The following is a 22,260-nucleotide window of genomic DNA, read 5'->3' as shown; positions in this document are numbered from 1 at the left end:
TAGAGGAGCAAAAAGCTCCCAAGACAAGGCCTACCCTTTCTCTGCCTCACTTTGACTTGTTTGATGGCGGTCATTAGAGCGTTTTTTACCTCGGGGATGCCTCCGTTTGACACAGCGTGGGCTTTTTTCATTTTGATCTAAACTTGTAGTACCATTAAACAGGAACATGGATACATTATGGATGCATGGTCTAATATGTTGTGAGCGATACGCTCGTAAAATTTGACTAATGTGAGATAAATATGATCTGAATTTATTTATTCATTTAAGACGTTCAGACACCAATCTCATGGAATAATCATTATACTTTAACAAGAGCTTTAAGTGAACTATTTACTAAAATGCCCTTGAAAAATCTGTTTTACACAATACCCTGCTGCAAATACATAGTAGTAATTTAAATGGTGTTTTTTGCATTTGAATAAAGAGCTCATCTGAAATGAGCGTGTTGAGCTCAGGTTTATCCTTTCTTGATCATTTTTATTTTCCCCCTTAAACATTCGGGTATTTTAAGCCTTGTTTGATTTTCTTTGTGTGGAGGAACTTCAGTTTTTATAACTGACACTGTGTTCATTTCACACCGCAAATAAGTCGCGGCACCATATGTCCATGTACATATTTGCTTTACAATGGTAATGTAAATGTGAAACATGACTAGTTTGTATAATGGAGAGGGTGTCTTTCAGAAGTCCAAGAGAAAGAAAGAAGGAACAATACCATGGAAAATTTCTAAACACTCACTTGACCAGTAACAGCCTTGTGATCTTTATTTTTGGGTTGTGAGCATTACAATGGTAAAAGGGTTTGTCTTTACAATTCATCTTCAGAATGAATTCAATACCGCAAAAGTCAACCAGCATGAATGGCATGCATTATACTCTCGGTCAGTTGTCAAGGAAGCTCTGAAACGTGTCTCCTGTGAAGACAGTAAAACTATTTCCAGGATTTCTTCCCCGATTTCTCTTCCTCTCCAGAAGCCGAGCCTGTAGCTTCCTCACCTGCCATTCAGAGTGAGAAGAAACAAAACAGAACAAAACAATAAAGCAAAAAATAAATTCAGATCAATAACCTCTGAGTTCCACCAAGATGGGTTGTGTGAATAATAAATTATAGTTCTGACCTCTTCCACATCTCGCTCTGCCACTGCCATCTGTTCAGTGGTTGTGCCCCTGGGACTCCTGCGTCTCTCCTGCATCGCCTCAACACAGGCATGGATCTGCTGCTCCAGCTCATGGGCCGATCTGGAGGGCCACACAGGTCAAAGGTCAAAACTTCATTCCAAAAGACTGAATATTTAGATGTTTAAGTATAGCCTGTGGTATCAGAGCCTTTATGTTTGGTAGACGACTCTGTAAACACGTAAGCCTGCGACTGGCTGTTTTCTCCACACTTAAGATGTATTCTTTCAACGAAAACAGAAAAGTTTAAGGTGTAGTATCTGCTCTGGTTTACCTGTTTTTAGACATAATGTTGGCCAAGAAGAACAAAAGAAACTGCTGCTTTATGGTGGGTGCACGTTCTCTCTTTGTCCACTAGGTGTCTCTAGCTTTCCACCTGCACCTGCACAGCGATTCTAGACCATGCAAAATGCCTTAAGGTCTGGACAAAGACCTGTTGTGTCTGTACCCCTATGGACCAGAATGTTCTGTATAGTGGTTTAAATTGTATACACCCAAAATCCAAAATATTACAAGCACAGTATGTACAGCAGTCTTTTCTTCAGGTTCATATGTAAATACAGTCCATTTACCGTTTATTTTTCTATTCATTCAGTGTTAAAGCTATCTGTCATACTGACCCCACAAAACAATGCAGCATGTCAGATTCTAATTGTTACACTGGCTCAGGTTCCAGGTTGTGATGTTCTACTTTTTTTCTGGTTCGCAGTAGACAGCATTTTGGTCACCCAGAGTTTCGATTTACCTGGCCTCCTCACACCCTGTGATGGACATGCTGGGCATGTGACTCTGAGGGGTATCACTGCTGTCCTGCACACCAGGTTTGGAGTCTGTTTCTGCTTCCTGTAACAGAGAAAGATGTTTGCTATCAGGTACAAAAAAATTTGGAGCAGCGCTTGTGTACATATAGGATGATACAGCTATTGCAACACATCCCACAAACATAGCTTATAGGTATAGTTGCATAGCTGCAACGTAACAGCCTCATTGTGTCATATTGCTCAAAATGTTGTTGGTTTTTATTAGATTTTTCAGTGAAAATTTACTCTGATGTTGCTGGTTCGGTGCAAACATTATGAGCAGCTCTTCAGCTGTATGCATGCAAATGTGGTTGACAGTCAAATTACTCAAAACCATCCATCTGCATTGTCTCCAGTTTGTGCATGCCTGCATGCATACATTAGCTTTGATAGCTTATGTTGCAGCTGTGTGATCACTGGCATCTGTTAGTGCCTTCAACAGGGACCTGAAACGACCATCACTCACATAAAAATGTTTTATCTTATTGTAATCTCCTATTTTTTGTTAGAGCTGTCTGCCTAATGAGAAAGAGGTGGTGCTCTACTGCCCCCCTGTGGCTGGCAGGTTGACAGGTGTAAATTTAGGCGGTTTATTTCACACATACCTCTCCTTTTCTTTGTCTTTCATGTTCCTTCCATTTGTACTCAGAGATTTTCTTCTGCTGTGTGATCTTGGCTTGCGTGCGCCACTTACGAAGAGCCTCTTGGCTTCTATGGGAGAGCCAGATAACAATGTGCTGTAAAAAGATGTATGTCAAGGAACACTTGGGCTGCTGTGCCTAAATGTTTGCAAGGGTCTGTAAACATTGATTATTCTTGACATATTTTTTTCACGATGTGTTGGGCAAATGCCAATTAAATACAATGTAGCCCTGCTTTATCAAATAGCATGCTGTCTTATCTTTGTTATCACCTGGCCTGAATATTCTGTGCAATGTAGTCAATGTAATTTAATGGTCAAAATTGAGTGCAATACGATAGTCAGTGGGGTATTTGTTATACTGAACTTAAGCTCTTACAGCAGAAATCAACTTACTTTCTTCTCTGCTCGACAAGAGCTTGTTTCTCTTTCATCTCTTTCACTGCAGCCCGTCTCCTTTCCTCTGGCCTCTTCCGATGCTGCGTGTCAAACAGGGAGAGCTCGGGAATTATGCCACCCTTGGTAGTTGCCTTTTTTCTGACAAATAAATTGAAACAAAATGCTTTATTTTTATAGCTCTCCTGAGCTGTGAGTCCCAGTGGAGACAGCCTGAGAGATTTTTATCACTTGGTCTCCTCTGCAGAGAATGTCATTAAAAAGTGTTTTGCTGTCCTTTTCCAAGGCTCCGTGCCATACACTTGGCCCTCCACCTACCAACCTCAGCACAAAAGTTATCTACTGAAACAAAACTAATTCCCCTCCTCTGTCCTACTATTAGTCAGTAACACTTTCAAACTTCACTGCAGAGTATATCTGAACAGGTAAAAAATGATTTATGCCAACAGGTATTTGCTGCCTGGAAACACTGTACAAAAACAATGGCAGGAGACATTAAAAAACTAACCATTTTGATCTCTCTCACCCTGAAATAAATATTTTAAATGTGCAACTCTCAATTGCATCTGGCCTAGAACTTTTGTAAAAGGAATAGTTTGACATTTTGGGAAATGCACTTCTTCACTTTCTGACAGAGAGATGAGAAGATCGACACTGTCTGTCTGATAAACATGAAGCTAAAGCCAGCAGCATAAAGACTGGAGACAGCTAGCCTTTCAATGTCCAACGACAACAAAATCTACCTAACTACCTTTCCTTTTTTGAAGGAAATTCTCTGATTCCGACTTATTTGATGTGAATATTTTCTGGTTAACAGTAAACTGAATATCTATGGGTTGTGCATGAACCTGAAACATGTGACAGCATCATCTTGGGCTTTGGGAAACACTGATTGACGTTTTTCACCAATTTCTAATATTTCATATACAAAACAATTAATCGATTAATCGAGAAAATGATCGACAATGAAAATAAGTTGCAGCCCTAGTTATAAGTGACTGTTTCTTGGCTGGGACCAGCTGTCAGGCAACTCCATGAAATTACTGGTCCCTGCCAAAGAACTGGTTTGGCACATAACCCTGTAAAATAATGTGTGAGCTTTAGAGATGCTGGTAGGAAGATTTTGTAACCTCTGGACAGAGCCATGCTAGTTGCTTCCCCTCATTTCCAGTCTTAATGCTAAGCTAAGATAACCATTGGTTGCAGCTTCATAATCAATGCACAGATATGAAAGTGGTCCAGTGTTCTCAAAGAAATAAGCACATCTCCCAACATACTCCTTTCACCCAAATACTTTTACTTTGCTTACCTTGTAGTAACAGGAAGAAGACGTGACTTTGGGTTTCTATTGCACTGAGTTACTGGGTCCAGCTCAGCTTTGTCTAGCAGGATCATCTTCTGTTTGAGTTCCCTGAATCTCTGCAGCTCGTCCTCATCCACCGACTCATCATGCTCCTCCACACTGGACCCCATCAGCTCTGACAGCTGGAGCTTCTCCACCACTGGCAAGTCTACTAATGAAACAAGCGTGGCAGCTACAATTATAATGTGGGGGCAGCCAGTCCTGGCAGACGATGATAACTGGTTGACTATGAAGAACTACTGATAGAATACAGTTCATTTCCAACTGCAGCAAAGATATGCCAGCATTCTACCAACACAATTACATAACCAAAAATAGCAAATAAAACACTTCCTTCTTACTGCAGAGAGGGATAAGTGACAATTTTTTACTTAAGTAAGAAATCAAGGGGCTGAATGTAACTTTTATCCAAATGTGGGGTAATTAAACTCAAATGGGCTAAATACTCTATATTATCGCAGCTTAAAAAACTTGATGACAATGCAGTATGTAAATGAATGGTATATATTCAAATCTGCTAAACTCTGAGCCAATTAAATGAACGGAGATTTCCCCCAGGAGACAGGAGCCCGGCCTTTGTTAATAACCTTGTATGCAGGGAGATAAATGGTTTGATTGAGGGGTTTGGCTCTGCTCATTGTGCAGCAGCAGCCTCTCCTGTGGAGGGCTGTCTTGGGCTTCTCACAGTGATTACCTCCAGACAGTGCTTAGTGACAGAGAGCTCCCGTTTAGAGCCCACAGGTTATCGATCATTTTCATCTGGCTAAAAATATTACAGAGCTAGAACGGGGGAAAAAAGAGTCGGCCGAGTGGCATGCGCTGTCTCCAAGGCAACAGAAGTCACACCAGTGAAGTGGTACCAGGGCAAGGAGCTATTTTTGTGGCCAGCCGTCCTATCTTTGACACAGCAGATGGCTAGAATGCACGTGCATACTGAACAACGTGCTGCTGCACTGTACAAAGTTAAGGTGCCTTTGACTCACCTGGGGAGGTTTTCCTCGCGCTAACTGGCCGATTAGCCATAACACTCCTGAGGTACTGGAGGATGCTCTGGAGCCCCTGGTTCACAATGTCTTGTGGAGGGAAACTGATGGGGCAGTTCCTCAGGTTCAGGCCTTTGAGGGTGATCACATTTCCTGGGAAAAATGGACAGAAAAAGAATCTTTTCGAACTTTGTTTATTGGTTACACTTTTTTAACTGACACTCTTGTAAAGAATAATTTACAACATCAGTAGAAGAATCTTACATACTTTATCTTCCTTGATTATCAACATTAATGTACTGTACATGCAAGCAACAGAGGATCAGTAACAGTTTTAGTGACAACAGCTGAGAGGAAAGCAAAACATGTGGAACCATATTACTAGTTTTTCATTGCATGTAATCTAGATTACAATTTGCTGCCAGTGAGGTTTACTGAAACAGATCAAACAGAAAGGCAGCTTGGTATTTAAAAGGACAGAGACATTGTTTGCTGGCAAAGGTGAGTCAACTCACCCAACTCTGGTGGAAGTTCTGAGATGGGATTCCCTTCCAGAAGTAACGTTTTCAAAGACCTGCATGAATTAAATCACAGATTACAAGATGCTTGCAAGGGCTATATATTAACCAAGACACATGTTAAGTGTAAAGAATGTAAAGAATCTCATTTGACCATACTTTGGAATCATGAACTTGGTTTTCAGAGCAAATGCTATTAAACAGAACTCAAAAATAGGCAAATTCTTATCTCAAAATGGTCAGAAATGTGACAAGGAAACATACTGTACTGCCACTGCCGAGGCGTTTGTAATAAATCAGTGTATATTTCAAGGAGCAGTTGCATAAGTAACCTACCTGTGCAAGCCAATTTCGGCAGGGAGTGATGCAATTTGGTTATTTCTGAGGTCTAGCCACAGCAGGTTGGCTAAGCTGATGAACAATGAATCTGGGACACTGGATAACTGGTTGCCTTCAAGATATAAATACTGAAGATGATACATTGAACAGTTAGAATTAACAGACAAAGCAGAAGAGCAAATAATACAGAGATATAAAACTGTTGGCCCACTGAATGCACTGCTGATTTCTTGCCAGAAAAGCACTGCAGCAGATGCCATCGGTGGGCAGAGGTTGACAAATGCACAGCGAAGCCCAAACGAACCTTTATAGCGCTATTTTTCAAAATACTGTCTGCAACATGTCTCAGCTTAGATCTGCTCAGACACAATGTCTCTGTTGAATAATGTTCAGGGGGCTCCTGTGGCTCAGCATCCTCAGGCGGAATGTGGGGGGCCTGTGGTGTGACAAAACTGTTCCCAAAGACAAAGCTCAGCTGCGGGTCGGACGCCCCCTCCTCCTTCTCCGGGGAACACATTGTAGTTAGAGGTGATGCTGAGATATGTGCTGTACACAGGCCATTGTTGGTGGCGTTCAGGTGTCTTTTCTGCCTGTGTCTGAAAGGGAGAAAAGTCGTGTTAGTATCTCATTGAATGGACGGGTTCCGTCTAAACCACTTGCCGAGTAGCAGGTGCTAGCTACTCACCCACTGCTGCTCCCTGACATTAGCTAGTTAATATTAGCATATGGCTCAGCTGACCTACTGTGCACCCGCACGGGTATTATCTTATCTACTTAATTTCAATAAACGTACTCGTTGCCCGTCAACGTGACTCAGTATCTTCTTAAAATAAACAGTTTTTAAAACGAAAAAATACGAACAAGGAAAATGTCATGCTAACTTTTACCCCTACGGCTAACTCACCGGTTTGACGTTGTAACTATGGCAACGAGGTCAACACAAACTACGGCAAATGACCACGTGCAAACAAAGCGAACTGCATCCATAATGTATCATCCTGTTATTAAAACAAAACAAAACAAACAAACAAAAAACATGTAAAACTGATTCATAGTTTGTACATGTCGCATGACTTATAATGTATAAATTTACATGTCATATTTTATAATGTGAACTACTGCAACAGCGCAGCAACATAAGCAAATAAACCGAAGTGTTAAATCCATTTCCCCCTCAGTGATCCGGCACCACCCATGCATCCTCTAATGAAATCGTGGAATAATTCACTAGGGTTCATTTGGGCTGGAGGACAAGTGATAGCACCAGTTTTCTGATGGTAACAAGCGATGGAAACCCTCCAGTTTGTACTGAGCTATCCCGGCTTCACCTAAAGAGGATGGTCTTTATGTGTTGATATGCATGACAGTCGGTGATACAGAGCTACGTCGACTACAGTCACTGGTCAGAAACTGTCACACACTCTCACAAGTATTAAGTTAGTCAGAGTACCAAGGGGTAACTTCCGGCTATTACTTTCAACATAAAAGTATCCTCTGCAAAGGCGTGCAACAAAAGTAAAGGAGGAAACATAAAACTAAACTAGAAGGACTTATGAATGATATAAATCAATTTTATTTCTTCATGTTCTGTTCCTGGAGTAATATTTATTCATTTTAATATACATCATACCCATTCTCTTGCATATCTACTGTCTGATTTATTCTTGATTTTACACTGCTACAATGTTAATTGTTCGAATTAGTTGATTAAGGTAATTAACCTATAGCCTATATAGTTCTCCAATTGTTCTGTATGATGTCACGTGCAGTCGCCTTTTTGAGGCGACCGCAGCGCTCCTGCAATATTTAAAGCTTTTATTTCTAAGGCCAGATTGTATGACTTCCTGTTTTTTGGGGGCTAACTGTATCTAACTCGACGCAGTTCTTACTCTCAGCCCCGACAAACAAGTCTGTTGGTTCGGCTGGCAGGCTACGGAAGACAACTGAACACCACCAGAACCGAGTGATTGTATTTACCTCCAACTGAAACAAAAACCCGAACAGTGTTTCTTATGAAATATTTTGCAGTCCGTCGGCGCCTGCTCCATGTGTTCCCCTCGGGTTCAGACAGACTTTAAGTCGCGGCGCTGAAATTGTCGGCAGAATAAAATAACGGACAAAATAAAGCGAAATAACGGCCACGGTTTGGGTGAAATGTGTGTTTCTGACTGCTGTCTTTTGAGGAAGGTGTCCAACGCAGAGCTGTAGTTTCTCTTCAAGAGGCGAGGAATGCAATCTGAGCATCAATGTTTCACTGGGGCAAGTGGAAGAAGAGGATGGGAGCCAATAGTTCTTCAAAGAGACCAGTCTTCGACGAAAAGGAAGATGGTAAGTGATGGAAAAGTAAAGCGCGGCTTCCTCAAAAGCCCGAGCAAAAATGACGCTAAGTTTAGAAGTTGCAGCTAAGAGTTATAGTTATGTTTGCCACTATTTAATCGATATTTTCTTTATTTTACGGCGTAGTGTGCTTTAAGCTAGCACCAGCCTGCCATGTTGACGTCGAGCTGTGCTGTGGTGCCGAAGTTGCCAAAGTTACTTTTAGGATTGTTGGAAGGACACGGTTGCTTTGTAAAAGACGACGTGTGTTTCCCACGTTTGGATATTTTTGTGTTTCGGAAATGTTGGAGGTGTTGAGTCTAACTTTCTGCTAACGGACAGCTCACCTGTGTGTCAGGTTTATCACCCAGAGGCGTCAGTGAAACAAGCAAAGTAACCTTAAATTGAGCGCCTGCACAACGCAAACTGACGGCACTGTACTTTCCCACTTTAAATTAGCCCGTGAATCTTTCTCAAAGTGCAGCAGTACCACTCAGTCACTGTGAAATATCCGCTCATAGTGTGAGAAAACGCGTCAATGCCTGAATGAACTCTTTGAAGTGTGCACTATTCCAAGACAGATAGTTAATTGCATAATTAAGACAAGATTAGTGTCATGCATGGAAGTAATGTTAATTCATGATCTCTTGTCACTGTATGGGGAATAAGCCTCTTGGACGTGCACCCAGTAAGCTCTGCACTGCATCACCGAATCTCTCCGATAGACTGCAGAAATCCAGTGTTGCTACAGAGCTATCATCAATGTGCTGGCCAAGTTACAGGCGAAACTTGAGCAAATGAGGTCAGTTCACTGCAGGGATGTGGTCATATGGCCTGTGTGTGTGAGTGTGTGTGTTTAGCGCACATTCCTACATAAAAGGATAACCCAATTAAGCTTACAGCTTTTTGTCAATAGCCTTGAAGAACAGTGTGCAGCTGGAAGACAGATGACTGTTCCAGGGAGCGGTTATTGAAAAGAAGAGGAGTGGCCCTACAGTCATAAGTGGTGTTTTCTCACCCCCCCCAGCAGTTGATCAAAGCCCACATTGGTTAGTATACATTAAGGTTTGGAGAGATGTTCTTGGCCAGGCTGTGTTTCTGGAGCTGTTCAGTGCAATTAAAGGAGAAACCTTGAGGCTCAGTGCTGAACATCTCAAGGCTGAGGTGTGAAGAAGAAGAGAGAGGGAATGAGAGAGAGAGAGAGAGCCTCTATCACCTTAATCACCTGAAGTCGGTTTTGATACACCCCTATCATCAATATGAGGCAGGTGCCATTTATGTATGAATTAGAAAACAGTTCTAACTGCTGTGCTTCAATTTCAGTTTCTGTCCTTTGTGTCAAGAGTCAATGCATCATTATGGTCATCGTCTCTGCCTTTGTCATAACCACCACGATGTATATAGATTGAGGTCCATTCTGTTCTTTGCTGCGAAGATGCGTTTGATGCAATTACACAGTGTTGCTATTACAAAGCTGTACTGTAGAGTGCGTCCCTTTATGCAGCAATGAAACACTCCTCTGCTGCACACATTGTGAACAGTAGGTATGGAGTGGAGGGCACATACGCATGAAAAAGAGACAACTGTTAACGTCAGTCTCATCACCTTGAACACTTGTGAAGCGCTGATTCTGCACAGTTTACAGTCTTTGTAAAGCAGCTGCTTCTCTTTTACCCTGTTCATCTTTCAAAGAGCTGCCGAGCGCTGATAACTGTGTGAGCAAACAGTGGTGCAGTGCATTGTGGATGCTGACTTAGGCTCTAGATGTCTCTTGCTGGCTGTCAGGTCTCTTAGAAACAGTATCTCTTGGCTTCTTGGAAAACAGCATATGGCCTACATTAGGCAGTAATATTAGAGCAGCATTTGGCTGAAAAGGCTGCAAACATAATCAAGCGGTCAGGTTGATGTCCAAGCGTAGCTGCCAAAAGGGCTTTTTTTGGCAGATAGTTTGATTAGCAAAGGAAGGCTGTGGAATTGATTGAGGTGCACATCCTGCATGTTTCTGCACTGCTTTTCGCTCTTTGACAACAGCATCCAGGGGGAGAAATTAGTAAGTCGGTGCTAGATAGATGGCGGTTAAGCAGGTGTGGTCTGGTAGACACTTCAGCATGCCCTGCATCATCATTCATCACAGAAGTCTCTTCTTTTTCTCTTTGGCTGCTAAATCAATGAACATAGCTTGTTAACTTTCAGATGTGTTGAACTATTTGTAGGCTTGGGAAGGTAACTTCATCAGTGTCATCACTGTAAGGCTGCGATGCAACCAGCTGAGACACTGCACCCGGCCAAGAGATAGTCCAGCACATAGCCACCCATTAAACCACATTATGTTTGTCCTAAACTAACTGGCTGCTGGTGGTAGCTTTATATTTAGACATGCGAAGAAAAGCGAGTAATGTTGAATTATGCCTTTACAATGAAGCAATGGGTAGTTGGGCATCTTTGTCACTGGTTGTATATGTAGTAATGAACAGAAATAAAGTCTTAAACGTGAAGATTCTCCCCTCAGATTGTCTCATTTGAATGATTTTTAGAAGCCTCAAGAGCGCTACCATCCAGTATTTGACTAGAAAGCAAAAAGAAACTTAATTTTATGTATGTAGGTTATGCTTTAGTTTTTTTCCTTTCTTGTCAGTCATCACACGACCCCTCTGGTTGATCTTGTGATCCCTTAGGGGGGTACTTCCCCCTTGGTTTGAAAGCACATTCCTACCCCATGACCTTTGTGAATAATGATGCATTGTGAGCAGCTCCGTGTGCAGAATATATATAAATTGTCAATATTTTTTTAAATTTTCAAGAAATTAATGACTCATCAATCAGTTGGTAGAATGATCAATAAATGAACCAATAAAGAAAAGAATCATTCATTGCAGCCCTAATGTGAATGAGTTGTTGAGTAGCAGCTGACTGAGTCTTTGGTTTAACCATTAGCCAGGCTCTAGACAAAGGAGCACTTCGCTCCCTCCAAGTCCTCATCTGAACTTGGAACAGCACTGGCTTGTCGCTTTCTGAAAGGGGCACTTGTTGTGAATGTGCTGCAGTATTCAGGAGAGAGCGCAGAATTGACAAATGCCTGCTTTAATTGAGCATGGGCACGGACTTGCTGTACTTTGTTATTTTTGCTCCAAAGGATTTACAAAGTATTCCAAATGTGTGCGTGATTGTGCATGCAGAATATGCTCTTAATTGTGTTGTCTGGCTATTGTGTCGTTGCATTATTGTGTGCATTTGATCATTATTGCGAAGCCAAAGGCACATTTCCACTTCTGTGGACGATCAACTTCTATTCTTTGTGTCAGCGTGCATGTTTGTGCCTGAATGTCTGAGTGTGTGCGTGACTGCTCTTCCCTTCAAGGATAAGTGTATGAGGCAATGAAAGCAGATTTGGTTGGGGATAAAGATAGATGCAGAGAGAGATGGTTGATTACTTGCACTGAATACTGAGGCTCTCACTTTCTTTCATCTCTGTTACATACACTCAGTTTCTCTCACTCTCTTTATTCAACCAACTTCATGGCTGCCTGCAGCTACTGGCCTCATGCCACAGCAGTGGGCCACCATAATTGGCCTTAGCAGTAACTCAATAGGTGGCGAATATTGTCCTGGTCATATTTCGGTATCGTGTGTTCGCAGTGAGTGGCTACAGCTGAGATTATTGAGTATTTCCCTTGCTGCAACTTAACACTTGTTGTGATCAAGTGTAAAGCAATAGCTAATATACACACAGACATATTTTCCTCAAATCACTGAGCAAAATATGCTTTTGTGACTTTGCGCGAGTCACCTGACCAGAGGCATAAAAATTCAAATTCATTTGCTATTTATGAGAAAACTCCACACAAATGTGTCATAGGCTAAATGATGAGGTGATGACGTTTTATGTCCAGGTCAGCTTCACTGTGACATCATAGTGTTTGGCAAAAACACTTTTCTGGACATTATTCAACACCATAACTTAGGAACAGAAGGGGAAGTTTGTCATCATCTTTCACATTTGCTGGGCTGGGCTCATTGTGTAGATCTTCTGTGCTGCAGGCTTGAAGATGTGTGTGAAGCAGCCATGTTTTACAATTTCTAGCTTCTTTGCAGCAACATCCATATTTGAAGCACTGTCGTCTGACACAAGCTCTTTGGTTGGGTTGATATTGAGCTTCAGGTGATTGTTGTTGCACCATGTGATGAAGCTCTCCATCAGTCCCCTGTTCTCCTGTGGAAAAACAGTCTCTAAGTGAAGTCATTATCGTGATAACTTCCCTTATGCCAAAAAATACAAAAATACCTTTATCAGATTCATTCAAAGTCTTCTGGACAGACATGAAAGTAAAGTGCAACTTGAGTCGTTGTTGGAGGCAAACAACTGTAAGTGTACAACGGTAATTCTAGCTCGGATCAATATTTAGATTTATATTGCAGTTTTTTTTCCCATAAATTAAACTGCAGGCCTTTATTTGTAGTCTACATGTATAAAATCAGATGAAACTAGCAAAGGCTCAATTTTCCGAAGGAAATGTGCATGATCTCTTCTGAAATTTTAAATAGCTTGAGTAGTGAAAGGCTTCAAGTCAAAGTGATAATTAAAGTATAAAAAGTAGTTGAACTGGCATTTAAAATGGCAGTGAGGAAAGATTTTGTAGTTTTAGTTTAAGTGTATGAAGTTGAACCATGGAGTACAGTCAAAGTATCAGTTGAAACCATTAGAGATCTTAAATTCCTCTCAGCAGTCAAAAATGAAAGGAACTGAAGAGCACTCAGCCTCTCATTTAGCTCAAACTTCAAGCACTGAAAGGAGTTAAAATGTCAGTCAAAGCGTGGTTCATAAATTGAGCTCGACATGACAGTTGAAGTGGAGTAACTGAAAGACATGATGTTCAAGTGTATAAACTAAAAGATTTCAGTTCAAGTGTCGGTATAATTGTAAGCACTGAAGGCAACAGGAATGATTAATGTATGAACAGCTGAAGTTTTTTAATTCAAAGATGAAGACCTGAGACTTGAAAGGGGTTGAAGTGTCATTTGAAGCGGATGCGTTGAAAGGGGCTGAGACGTCAGTTGTGTATCAAGTGTAATCACTGAAAGCCGATGAACTCTTAAAGAATATGAAATGAAAGAACGTCAGCGTATGTGTAAGCACTGAAAGGAGTGAAACTGGCATTTGCAGAGTAAGAGATGAAAGCAGCTAAAATGTCAGTTGATGCATTACAGGGTTTTCCTCCTACGCAAGCTTGCTTCATTTTGAGTGGAAAAACGCACCAGTTTTACACAGATGGAAGCTGTTACATTAGAGGTATACTTGACATGTCTCACTTATATTCATTCTAATCAGGACATTGTATTTATATTTAACAGCTGCATAGATGGCCACTTACTATCATAATAACAGACTGCTGGTAAATCAGGTCTGACAGTGTTTTTACATCTGACTGCATCTTCTGCTACTATTGACAGCTTTGCATAAGCCTTGTTCACAGCATTGAAAAAAGCACAGGTGTTACTATAACTAACATTGATAATGGCTTTTTTTCTATCAATTGTCATAGTACTGACAGTGTGACAGTGAGCCAGCATGCACAACAGCAGGCCCCTGAAGCCAAAGCAGCTAAATGGAATTCTGCCATCACTCTTATTATTTGCACCTGTGCTTTTCCCTCTGCGGCGTGTCAAAATCTCCATGCTTAGTCCTGCTCCAAGAGTGGACGTCACTTTTTCCCAACTCGTTGCTTTTTCATTAGGGAACAAATAGTTTCCTCCACAGGAGACATTGTGCAGTTCACAATGCCTCTTGTGTGCGTTTTGTCTGTCGCGCCGCTCTTATGTAACCTTGTTTGCTTCAGGTGATGTGCAGGTGATGACAGTTGTAGCAGTTCTAGTGCCAGAGTGAAGGAGTCTTCAAAGAGATGAGCTCAGCTTGATGCTGAGGCGACAACAGAGGGAAAAAAAAGGTCGCTCTCGCTTGTTCAGGTGTGTGCGTGTGTGTGTGTGTCAGTTTTTGTGCAGAGAGAAAGGGATTTAGACCAGGAGGATGCAACTGAAGTGGGCTTGGTATGGGGGAGGGGTGTCTGTGTGGATTCTCTCACACCTGCTGATTGTTTAGTCTGTTGTTTTTGTCATTGCATGTGCCCTTTCTCAACCTCTTGAGCTTTATATATCTGCTCATCTTTGTCAAGAGAAATGAAAAACTGGAATTGATAAGAGGAGTGTCTAATAAAGCAAACAAATCTGTTACCTGTAGGCGCCCTTGCAGCAGCAGTGAGGTTAGCTCAATGTTTTGTTCTCTGGCCGTACAGTTATTTTAAAGAGAAATATATCACTGCTTTCTGCCCACATTCAGTTCATTCCAGCGACTTCAATTACTGAACTAGATTCGTGACAGAGTGAAGAGACGCAGCACTCTCACTTAGCCAATTCCTGCGGGAAACCTGAATGAAACTGTAAGTACATTTTCACTGTGCCCATGCGGCAACCTCAGAGCAAGTGAGGAGGATCGGAGAAGATAAAGACACAGATCGCAAATCACAAAGTCAACACAAGTTGTTTGACAGACAGACAGGTGTAAACTCTCTGTCATTTGTAATCCCATTCATTACATAGGGTGTGTGTGTGTGTGTGGTATCTGGCTGTGTGGGGAGGCCTCTGTGCTGTGTCGTGGGCTCCTACGTTTCATTTAGCAGCCAGCACAGACATTATTGCCCATGGAAACCAATTAAAACCATTTTTTTCTGAATCGTCTACCCGGCCTGGCAGGTACTGCTCACTGCTGTGGGTGTGTGCTGGAGTGCAGCACATCATCATCAGTGCTAACTTTATCCAACTGCCTCATGTCTCATTCACAGGTAAGACCTAACATTATCATGATGAATTTTAACAGTGAAGTACTCACTTGTTAGTACTCATAGCAGTCAAGCTAGCATGTTAGCATTAGGAATTTTTACCTCTTTTGTTTTTTTCTCTGCCTTTCTTGTGAGACTAGCTTGCTATAGCTTTAGCAATATGTTAGCCTAGCCTTATGGAAGACTGGACATGTGCAATGAATGTACAGGCAGAGTGCACGGCGGTAGTCTGATAGTTAGCTAGTTAGCCGGACATGCTAACAATTGCGTCTTATGTTCTAACAGAAACACAGGTTAACCCTAATTTCTTATGAGGATTTTCATTTCAAGAGAAGCTATAAACCAAAAAGAATAAATAAATAAAATAAAAATTGCACAAATCTCCAGACTGTGTTTTTGCCACAGTCCAGTGCACACTGCTTCAGCATGTGGACGGACCTGCCGTGCCTAGTGCTACAGTTGCTATGATTGGACCATCACTGTTTGGAGGATGCATGTAGTGAACCTCCAGTGATTTATTGATCTTTATGATGACACGATGCAGTCATAATATTTTCAAAGTAAAAAAAAAAAAGTCACAGTAGTAGAGGTAGTTTCTTTACGTCAGAAAAGCAATAGAACTTAATCTACTACCATAAGATCTGAGATATATTTCTAATATATGTGAGTGCAAGATTGGTCAAACTTTTTAAACTGCTAATGAAATGATGGCATTTTCTTTTATGGCCATCCATCTGGGACTTGATTTTTTTTTTTTTCAGGAGGCTATTTGTAACTGAGAGAATGAGGTCAGGGTAAGGTGACTCTGTTCTTCACATGACTGCAAGAGGACAGGACAGGACTGTCAGCCTGCTGGCCAGCCTCTTTGATGTCAGAATACCACACCACCCACCATCACCACTGTACTTATTTATGTATTGCTTTGAGCCCAACTGTGCTGCCGGAGGGTTTGTCACACTCATTATGTTTACATGCACACAAGAAACATGGTTATTGAGAGAAATCAGGTTAAAGGCAGGAAATCAGCGAGCGTGTTTACATCCATGTTTCTCTAAAACCTGTGTTTACATGCAGTTAGCCAGTAATCCGATTTCTCCCCTACCCCCAACCATATTTTTTAACCAAGGGCTTTGGATTTAATTATTTTGGACACTAGGATGCACCACTACAAGTAATAATCTTCCCTTTCATCCAGCTGCTCAAAGCAGTGAAGTCGTGCTCATGCACTCATGCTTTTTGTAAAACACAGTAAGAAGCCCGTCAGGTTTCCCATCAGAAACTAACCAGTCCTCTCCCCAATTAAGTACACTGAGTTTCTCATTTACATGACACTCAGTATCTCATATTATCACAGACAGCGAACAGTAACCGGCTTACTTTTGTGCATGCAGTCACACTGACTCACTGGTGGCACACAAACACACATGTCCATATTTTCAGTCTTGAGATTCTCTACAGTGAATGGGCACTGAAATGTGACACCATTACATCTGACAGAGGCTCCTCCTTTCCAGCTGCCCATTATACCTCCGGGAGTGTGTATGCAAACAAACCTCCTCCACTTGGTACATCAGAGATCCATAAAAACAGCCACACTGCCACTTAAAGGTGTCAAACGAGACGCGTCTCAGTTGATTTCAAAGGGTGCTGTGAAAAAGGTGTTGTGTAACAGTGTTGGGGTTTTGAAAATTGGGTTTGGGCTGAGGCATCATATGATGCACACCTGACTGGTGAACTGGATATACAGCTCTGGTGCTTGTCCTAAATACCTGTGAGGACTAATAGAAGTCATGTGTATCTAGGCCAGAACACTGTGTGTCCTACCTGTTCTTCAAATCGAAGCTGCTAAGGGGAAAGAACTAGGCCACAGAGTCGGTTTCCTCTCACCTTAAACACACTTTTAGGCCGTGTCATACATACCATGCTTCACCTTAAGCACAGCTAGTGTATTGTATCCTTTGCCAGGATTGGAAAACAAAGCTACAGTGTTGCTTAAATTAAGCTGTTCTTGGTCTTGAGATGTAATTACAATCTTCTACTGAATTTCCTTTTTGTTCATAGTGATAATAAAAGTTTTCCTTCTCCTTGTTAAAACACGCAAAACATATGTTTGTCTGTGAAACATTCCCTGGAAATGACCTGAAATCAGGAGCAGAGATGCTATTGTGAATAATGCGTGGTGCCTCAACACTGCCTCACTGGATCACATACTGCTCTTTGGTGTTTTGTGCATGTGTTCATATAAAGACAGCTGGTGTTGGAAGGGACGATGCATTATTCAGCTGTCGGTATTCTTTTCATCCGCGAGGGGCTGAAAACAAAGAGTGCTGTTTTTTCTTCTTCTAAACTCACGAGCAGTATGGAACTAGACAGTATAGATCTCTATTTACAGTACACCATCCCAATTTTTCTTTTCTCTTGGAGACTCTTTGTGACTGCTCTTCCTCTTCCTATCCCTCTACCATAATCCCTCCCACCGCCTCCCACCAGGCTCTAAATAGATTCCTAATGTATCCCTCTGTGAACAGTCGAAAGGTTAGTATGGCATTTTGGTCAGTTTCCTCGCCGCCATGTGTCACAGCCCAGCGGTTTGTAAAACTGGGTGCTACTGAAGAGTGGTGGAAGCAGTTAGGGTTGAGCACTGAGATACAGGTCTTCATTGGAAGAACAGGGTTGAAATACACCGGAAGCGGGGAGTTTGCCTTCATCGGTGGTCAACAGCTCGCTCTCGAATGCCAAACTTTGCATAAGAATCCAGTGTTTTTCATAAGACCACAGAATAAAGCTAATGTGAGTCAATTGAAATAAAAGCATAAAACAGGAAACATTCAGTTTATGTATTTATACATAATTTTTTAATCTTTGCCAAAAAGAATCACAAAACGCCTCATCATTAGTAACATGTAAGAGGCTTATTCCACCCTATACTGCGCCATATTCTGGTTTCTTTCTTACTTAAAGGAAAGAGTCACAAGCAAGAACTGATAAGAATCGATAAGCAGAATCAGAACGATGAAATCTAAAAGACACTACGGCTGTTATTTTCATTCTTGTTTCATTTGCAGATTATTTTCTTGAATAACTTTTGTCAAAAGTGCCTTAAACATTTTCTGACAAACCAAGGTGAAGTCTTCCCCAGAGCGAAGCTCGTTTTGTCGGCACCCTCAGACGACCCTCAGGTGTTTCACTTTACCGCAGAAGAGGATGGCACTAGCAAATGTATGTTTGCCGTTTTTGCTTGAAAAGTGACTCCACTGATAATTCGATGATGACAATAATGGAATAATTCATTTATCTGCTACTTGGTTCAAAAGCCGTAGTAGCAGCGGTGATGAAGCTTTGACTGTACCTTCAGCTTCAGTGATTATGTAGTGGCTGACTTGGCTTCACGGTGCTACACTAACACTGACTTGCAGTATAATCTATGTGCATTGTCTGACCCCAGTTATAACAGGTAGTTCACCGTAAGTCCAGCACCATGCCTCTCTGGTGTTTTATTAATGAGCCAAAACATGATGAATCCACAATGTGCTGTCCCAGGAGCTGTGAATCACAGTGAATTAATTATGCCAATGCAGGGACCAGGAGATGATGTGGCAGCACTGTAACGTAACATAGACAGAGAAAAACACGCTCTCTCACACACACACACACACACACACACACACACACAAAGGGACACATTGCTATGGTAACCTCAGAAGTTTTCACACGGTCCAGATGATGTTTCTTTGTGACAGTGCTGTGCATGCGAGAGTCCCCATGCTGCAGTGCAGAATTATCCTCTGAAGTGTTCTCCTCTTGCTCCTTCTTCGTCTTGACAGCCTTTAGATGTACGATACAGCCTCCCGTAGTGATTTCTCTATGTGTAGCGGTCCAATTTCACATCTCCTCTTTCATTCTCAGGGACATGGCTCCCTGTTTGGGAGGATTTACTTGACATCTGTGCAGCTTTTTCATACCTTATTCAATGTTACGACAATGCAATACTGTGCATACTCACACATACTGTACACACAGTTTGTGAGTTTGGGTTTGTCTGAATGCATGGGGAGGACATTTGCAGGGTGCAGGGGTAAACACGCAGGGTTAAAGTTAGAATCTTTTAGATTTGGGTCCTGGTTGATTTGGCGACACCCTTGGTTACTGTGGTAGCAGCAAGTGTTGTTTAAGGACACAGAATCCAGGAGGCAATACTCCTTGAACAGCTACTTTGTTAGAAACACAATAGGCAAGCAACTGGTGTATCTGTTGACAGTGCAACCAAACAAACTCTAGTTTTAATGAAAGAAACAGCGATCTGATTCCATGCTGGCACAGTGAGGAGTTTTGCACACAACAGAAGGGCGCAGTTGGTTACCTTGCTGAGGAGATGGAGGAATCCAGCCTGTGGCCTGCAGCTCGTCTAACAGCTCACTGTGGCTGTTTCATGGTGTTCCTTTTCGCCCTTGTGGACGTTAAAAATGATCCCCTCTCAAAAAATGCACAAAATGACCATGTTGATGAGCGGTCCCTTTGGCAACCACAGTGACAAATACACTGTGTTTCCTGTGTATCTGCACTTTCTGTCAGTTTGCAGTGAAACACCAAATGAAACTTTGGCTAGCTGACGCTTCCATCCCTGATCTATGACCTCAATTGGTCTTCAGGCACCAGCAGTGTAAGTCCCTTCTAATTTGCAGAGTAACCTTAGCAACAAGGTGCAGTGTATGAATCACATGCACCAGCGGTTGTTTTGAATAGAGGTTCATCACATTAGCGAAGTACACAAACACTGCCAGGGGAAAAAAAAAAAAAAATCCAGCCAGATCAAGCCTTAATGGCTGCTTTAATTTTCCAGCAGCATGATTCTTTTGTGTCATCATAAAAGCCGTCCAGCAGATGAAGATCAAAAAACCACTCTGAGGGTAATTAATGCACATGCAAGGAGACTCAAAGACATTTTAACCACATGACAGTCCGCCTGCAGGGACTGTCGACTCACCACTGGAATTAAATATAGAGTTGCACCGGCACACCCTGTGTACGTATCTCCCTACCCTTGTCCAATTATGTGTTGAGATCCATAGCTGAAATTGTCACGCCTGTAAACACAATAAGCTCTGTAGCGCTTATGAATATTCATGAGATGCTCTGTTTAGAGAGCCTGCAATTAGGCTGTATTAGTGCTCTAGTGTACAAGGAGAAAATGATGATGATGGCTGCTCGGTGATGATAGTGATTTAAGTAAACAGATTCATCAAATGTGGCCTTCAGCGCTCTTCAGAGGCACTTTGCCATTGTGTTGGTTTGAAATTTAAGGCGTCAAGCATCTGCTTTCATCAAGTTATAGAGTAAACTTTAGCTACATACAAATCTCTTAGGCGAACAGGGGAAACACCACGCCTACAGAGGCAGTAGTTCTTTCTTTGTCACAAACAAGCAATGTATCTGACGTTCTTTCCTCTGATGCATGTGTTTCTCAGTCTTCAGCAAATGCACTCTTATTTGTGCACCTCCAACAGCCTGGTCTTAAAACTTTACCCACTTGAAACGAAGCATGTTGCCAACAGCGATGATTGAAGCCACCATATCGCCATCCAGGGCACATGCAGCCTTCCCTGTGCTGATCAAAAGAATGTGTGAGTCCCCCCCCCCCCTTTTTGTAATGAGAGTCCCATCAATAAAGATCAAAGACCATCAGTGTAAGGTCACGATCAAGATGGCCTACAGTCAGATAACTTGAGAAATGGAGAATGCCAAGAGCAAAATGTGTTGGATTTACAATGACTTGAATCCTGCAGTAAGTCTTCCTGCGTCTGCTTCAGTGTATTTCGATTGGATGCTCAATATCAAAGACTCAAATGTGTCCCAGTAGCAGCTCGACTACTACAGACCGTGAAATATGGCTTACTACTGCGATGAAATATTCAGTAATCACGTGGGAGCAAAAGCTGCTGTAAAGCAAACAGTTTTTTGAGAGCAGTTCTTACTATGATCCGAGTGGCACTGTGTGGAGTCACATGCACGGCGAAGTGTCGCATGCACCCAGACTCTGATCCTTCAGCCAGCGTCTGTGTAGAGATTCTAAACTACTGCCACGAGAACTTGAGCAAAGTATGTAGCCCATCATATCCAGCAGTGCCCTGATGCTGATGCCATAAAGCTGCCAAGCATATTGCATCGTGGTTATGTGCACTGTGTATGCAAATGGAAAAAAAATTGTCAGCAAAATCTGAGAAATAGCTTGTACACAGGCTGATAACATAGTACGGAGGCAGACAGTATGGGATTGGATTAGAAGCAGAGGCGTATTCTCCAAAGACAGAACAGGAAGGGATCGATGCTAGGAGGTTTTTTGATCCCAGTCCAATGGGCTTATCCACATAGGGTGCATTCACATTCACTTGATGGCTTGGTTGTCTCTACATGTACTCTGCATTAGCATTTCAGAGTTCACTTTCTGTGTTGTGTATCAAACTGCGTTAGATTTTGAAATGATTGAACCTTACTTTGATATTCACTAATTATACACTCAACCAATATTTCAATATTCAGATTAATTTTGCCATTATTGACATAATGATTCATTTGGAGCCAGTTAAGCTGGGCTTTGTGCAAACTGTGCATCCATCTACCTTGTTGTCTTAGGTAGAAACAGTATGAAGTACAAAAGCACTGTTATGACAGCACAGAACTCATCAAAGCAAGCAGTCCTCTATGAACTAGGTATTGCTTTCCAGCTTGGTTGCGAACTTCAACATCCTATCACATTGATTTTGATAAAGTAAATGAAAACAAGCTGAGGAGTGAAGTGATATCCATCAACTGGGTGTAATGAAAGAATCATGGTCAATTGTTGCTGTGTCTGACTTAAAAAACAGCCTTTTAAATGCTTCGTTGCTTGTCAGATGCTTG

The 22,260-nt window shown here is 41.9% G+C and overlaps 2 protein-coding genes across 2 annotated transcripts in view; one reads left to right on the top strand and one right to left on the bottom strand.

Annotated features, from left to right (window-relative positions):
• Positions 1 to 762: 762 nt before the first annotated feature.
• On the bottom strand, positions 763 to 7,202 carry LOC143328455 (leucine-rich repeat-containing protein 27-like). The gene is made up of 11 exons (XM_076743602.1): positions 7,122 to 7,202; positions 6,522 to 6,813; positions 6,215 to 6,345; positions 5,876 to 5,934; positions 5,361 to 5,513; positions 4,324 to 4,525; positions 3,015 to 3,155; positions 2,584 to 2,689; positions 1,924 to 2,021; positions 1,121 to 1,241; positions 763 to 998 (listed from the first exon to the last, which is right to left on the bottom strand). Exons 2-11 carry the CDS (start codon positions 6,732 to 6,734, stop codon positions 885 to 887), a joined length of 1,338 nt encoding a protein of 445 aa, XP_076599717.1. The 5' UTR covers positions 6,735 to 6,813; positions 7,122 to 7,202; the 3' UTR covers positions 763 to 884.
• Positions 7,203 to 8,103: 901 nt separating this feature from the next.
• stk32c (serine/threonine kinase 32C) overlaps positions 8,104 to 22,260 on the top strand; it is a 73,669-nt gene continuing 59,512 nt past the window's right edge. The window contains exon 1 of the mRNA XM_076743538.1: positions 8,104 to 8,545. Coding sequence (XP_076599653.1) covers positions 8,464 to 8,545 — 82 coding nt within the window. The 5' untranslated portion in view covers positions 8,104 to 8,463. The remainder of the gene's footprint in view (positions 8,546 to 22,260) is intronic.

Source organism: Chaetodon auriga, chromosome 11, assembly GCF_051107435.1.
Source record: "Chaetodon auriga isolate fChaAug3 chromosome 11, fChaAug3.hap1, whole genome shotgun sequence".
NCBI classification, from domain to species: domain Eukaryota; kingdom Metazoa; phylum Chordata; class Actinopteri; order Chaetodontiformes; family Chaetodontidae; genus Chaetodon; species Chaetodon auriga.
Note: the sequence above shows the minus strand (reverse complement) of the source record. Positions and strands in the feature narration are given on the sequence as shown.

Excerpts from the sequence above, each read along its gene's own strand:
- LOC143328455 (XM_076743602.1), bottom strand. The coding sequence starts at position 6,734 with ATGTGTTCCCCGGAGAAGGAGGAGGGGGCGTCCGACCCGCAGCTGAGC. Across the intron at positions 2,022-2,583 it reads AAAGACAAAGAAAAGGAGAG|GAAGCAGAAACAGACTCCAA; the intron begins GTATGTGTGAAA and ends TCTCTGTTACAG. Across the intron at positions 999-1,120 it reads CAGAGCGAGATGTGGAAGAG|GTGAGGAAGCTACAGGCTCG; the intron begins GTCAGAACTATA and ends TCTGAATGGCAG.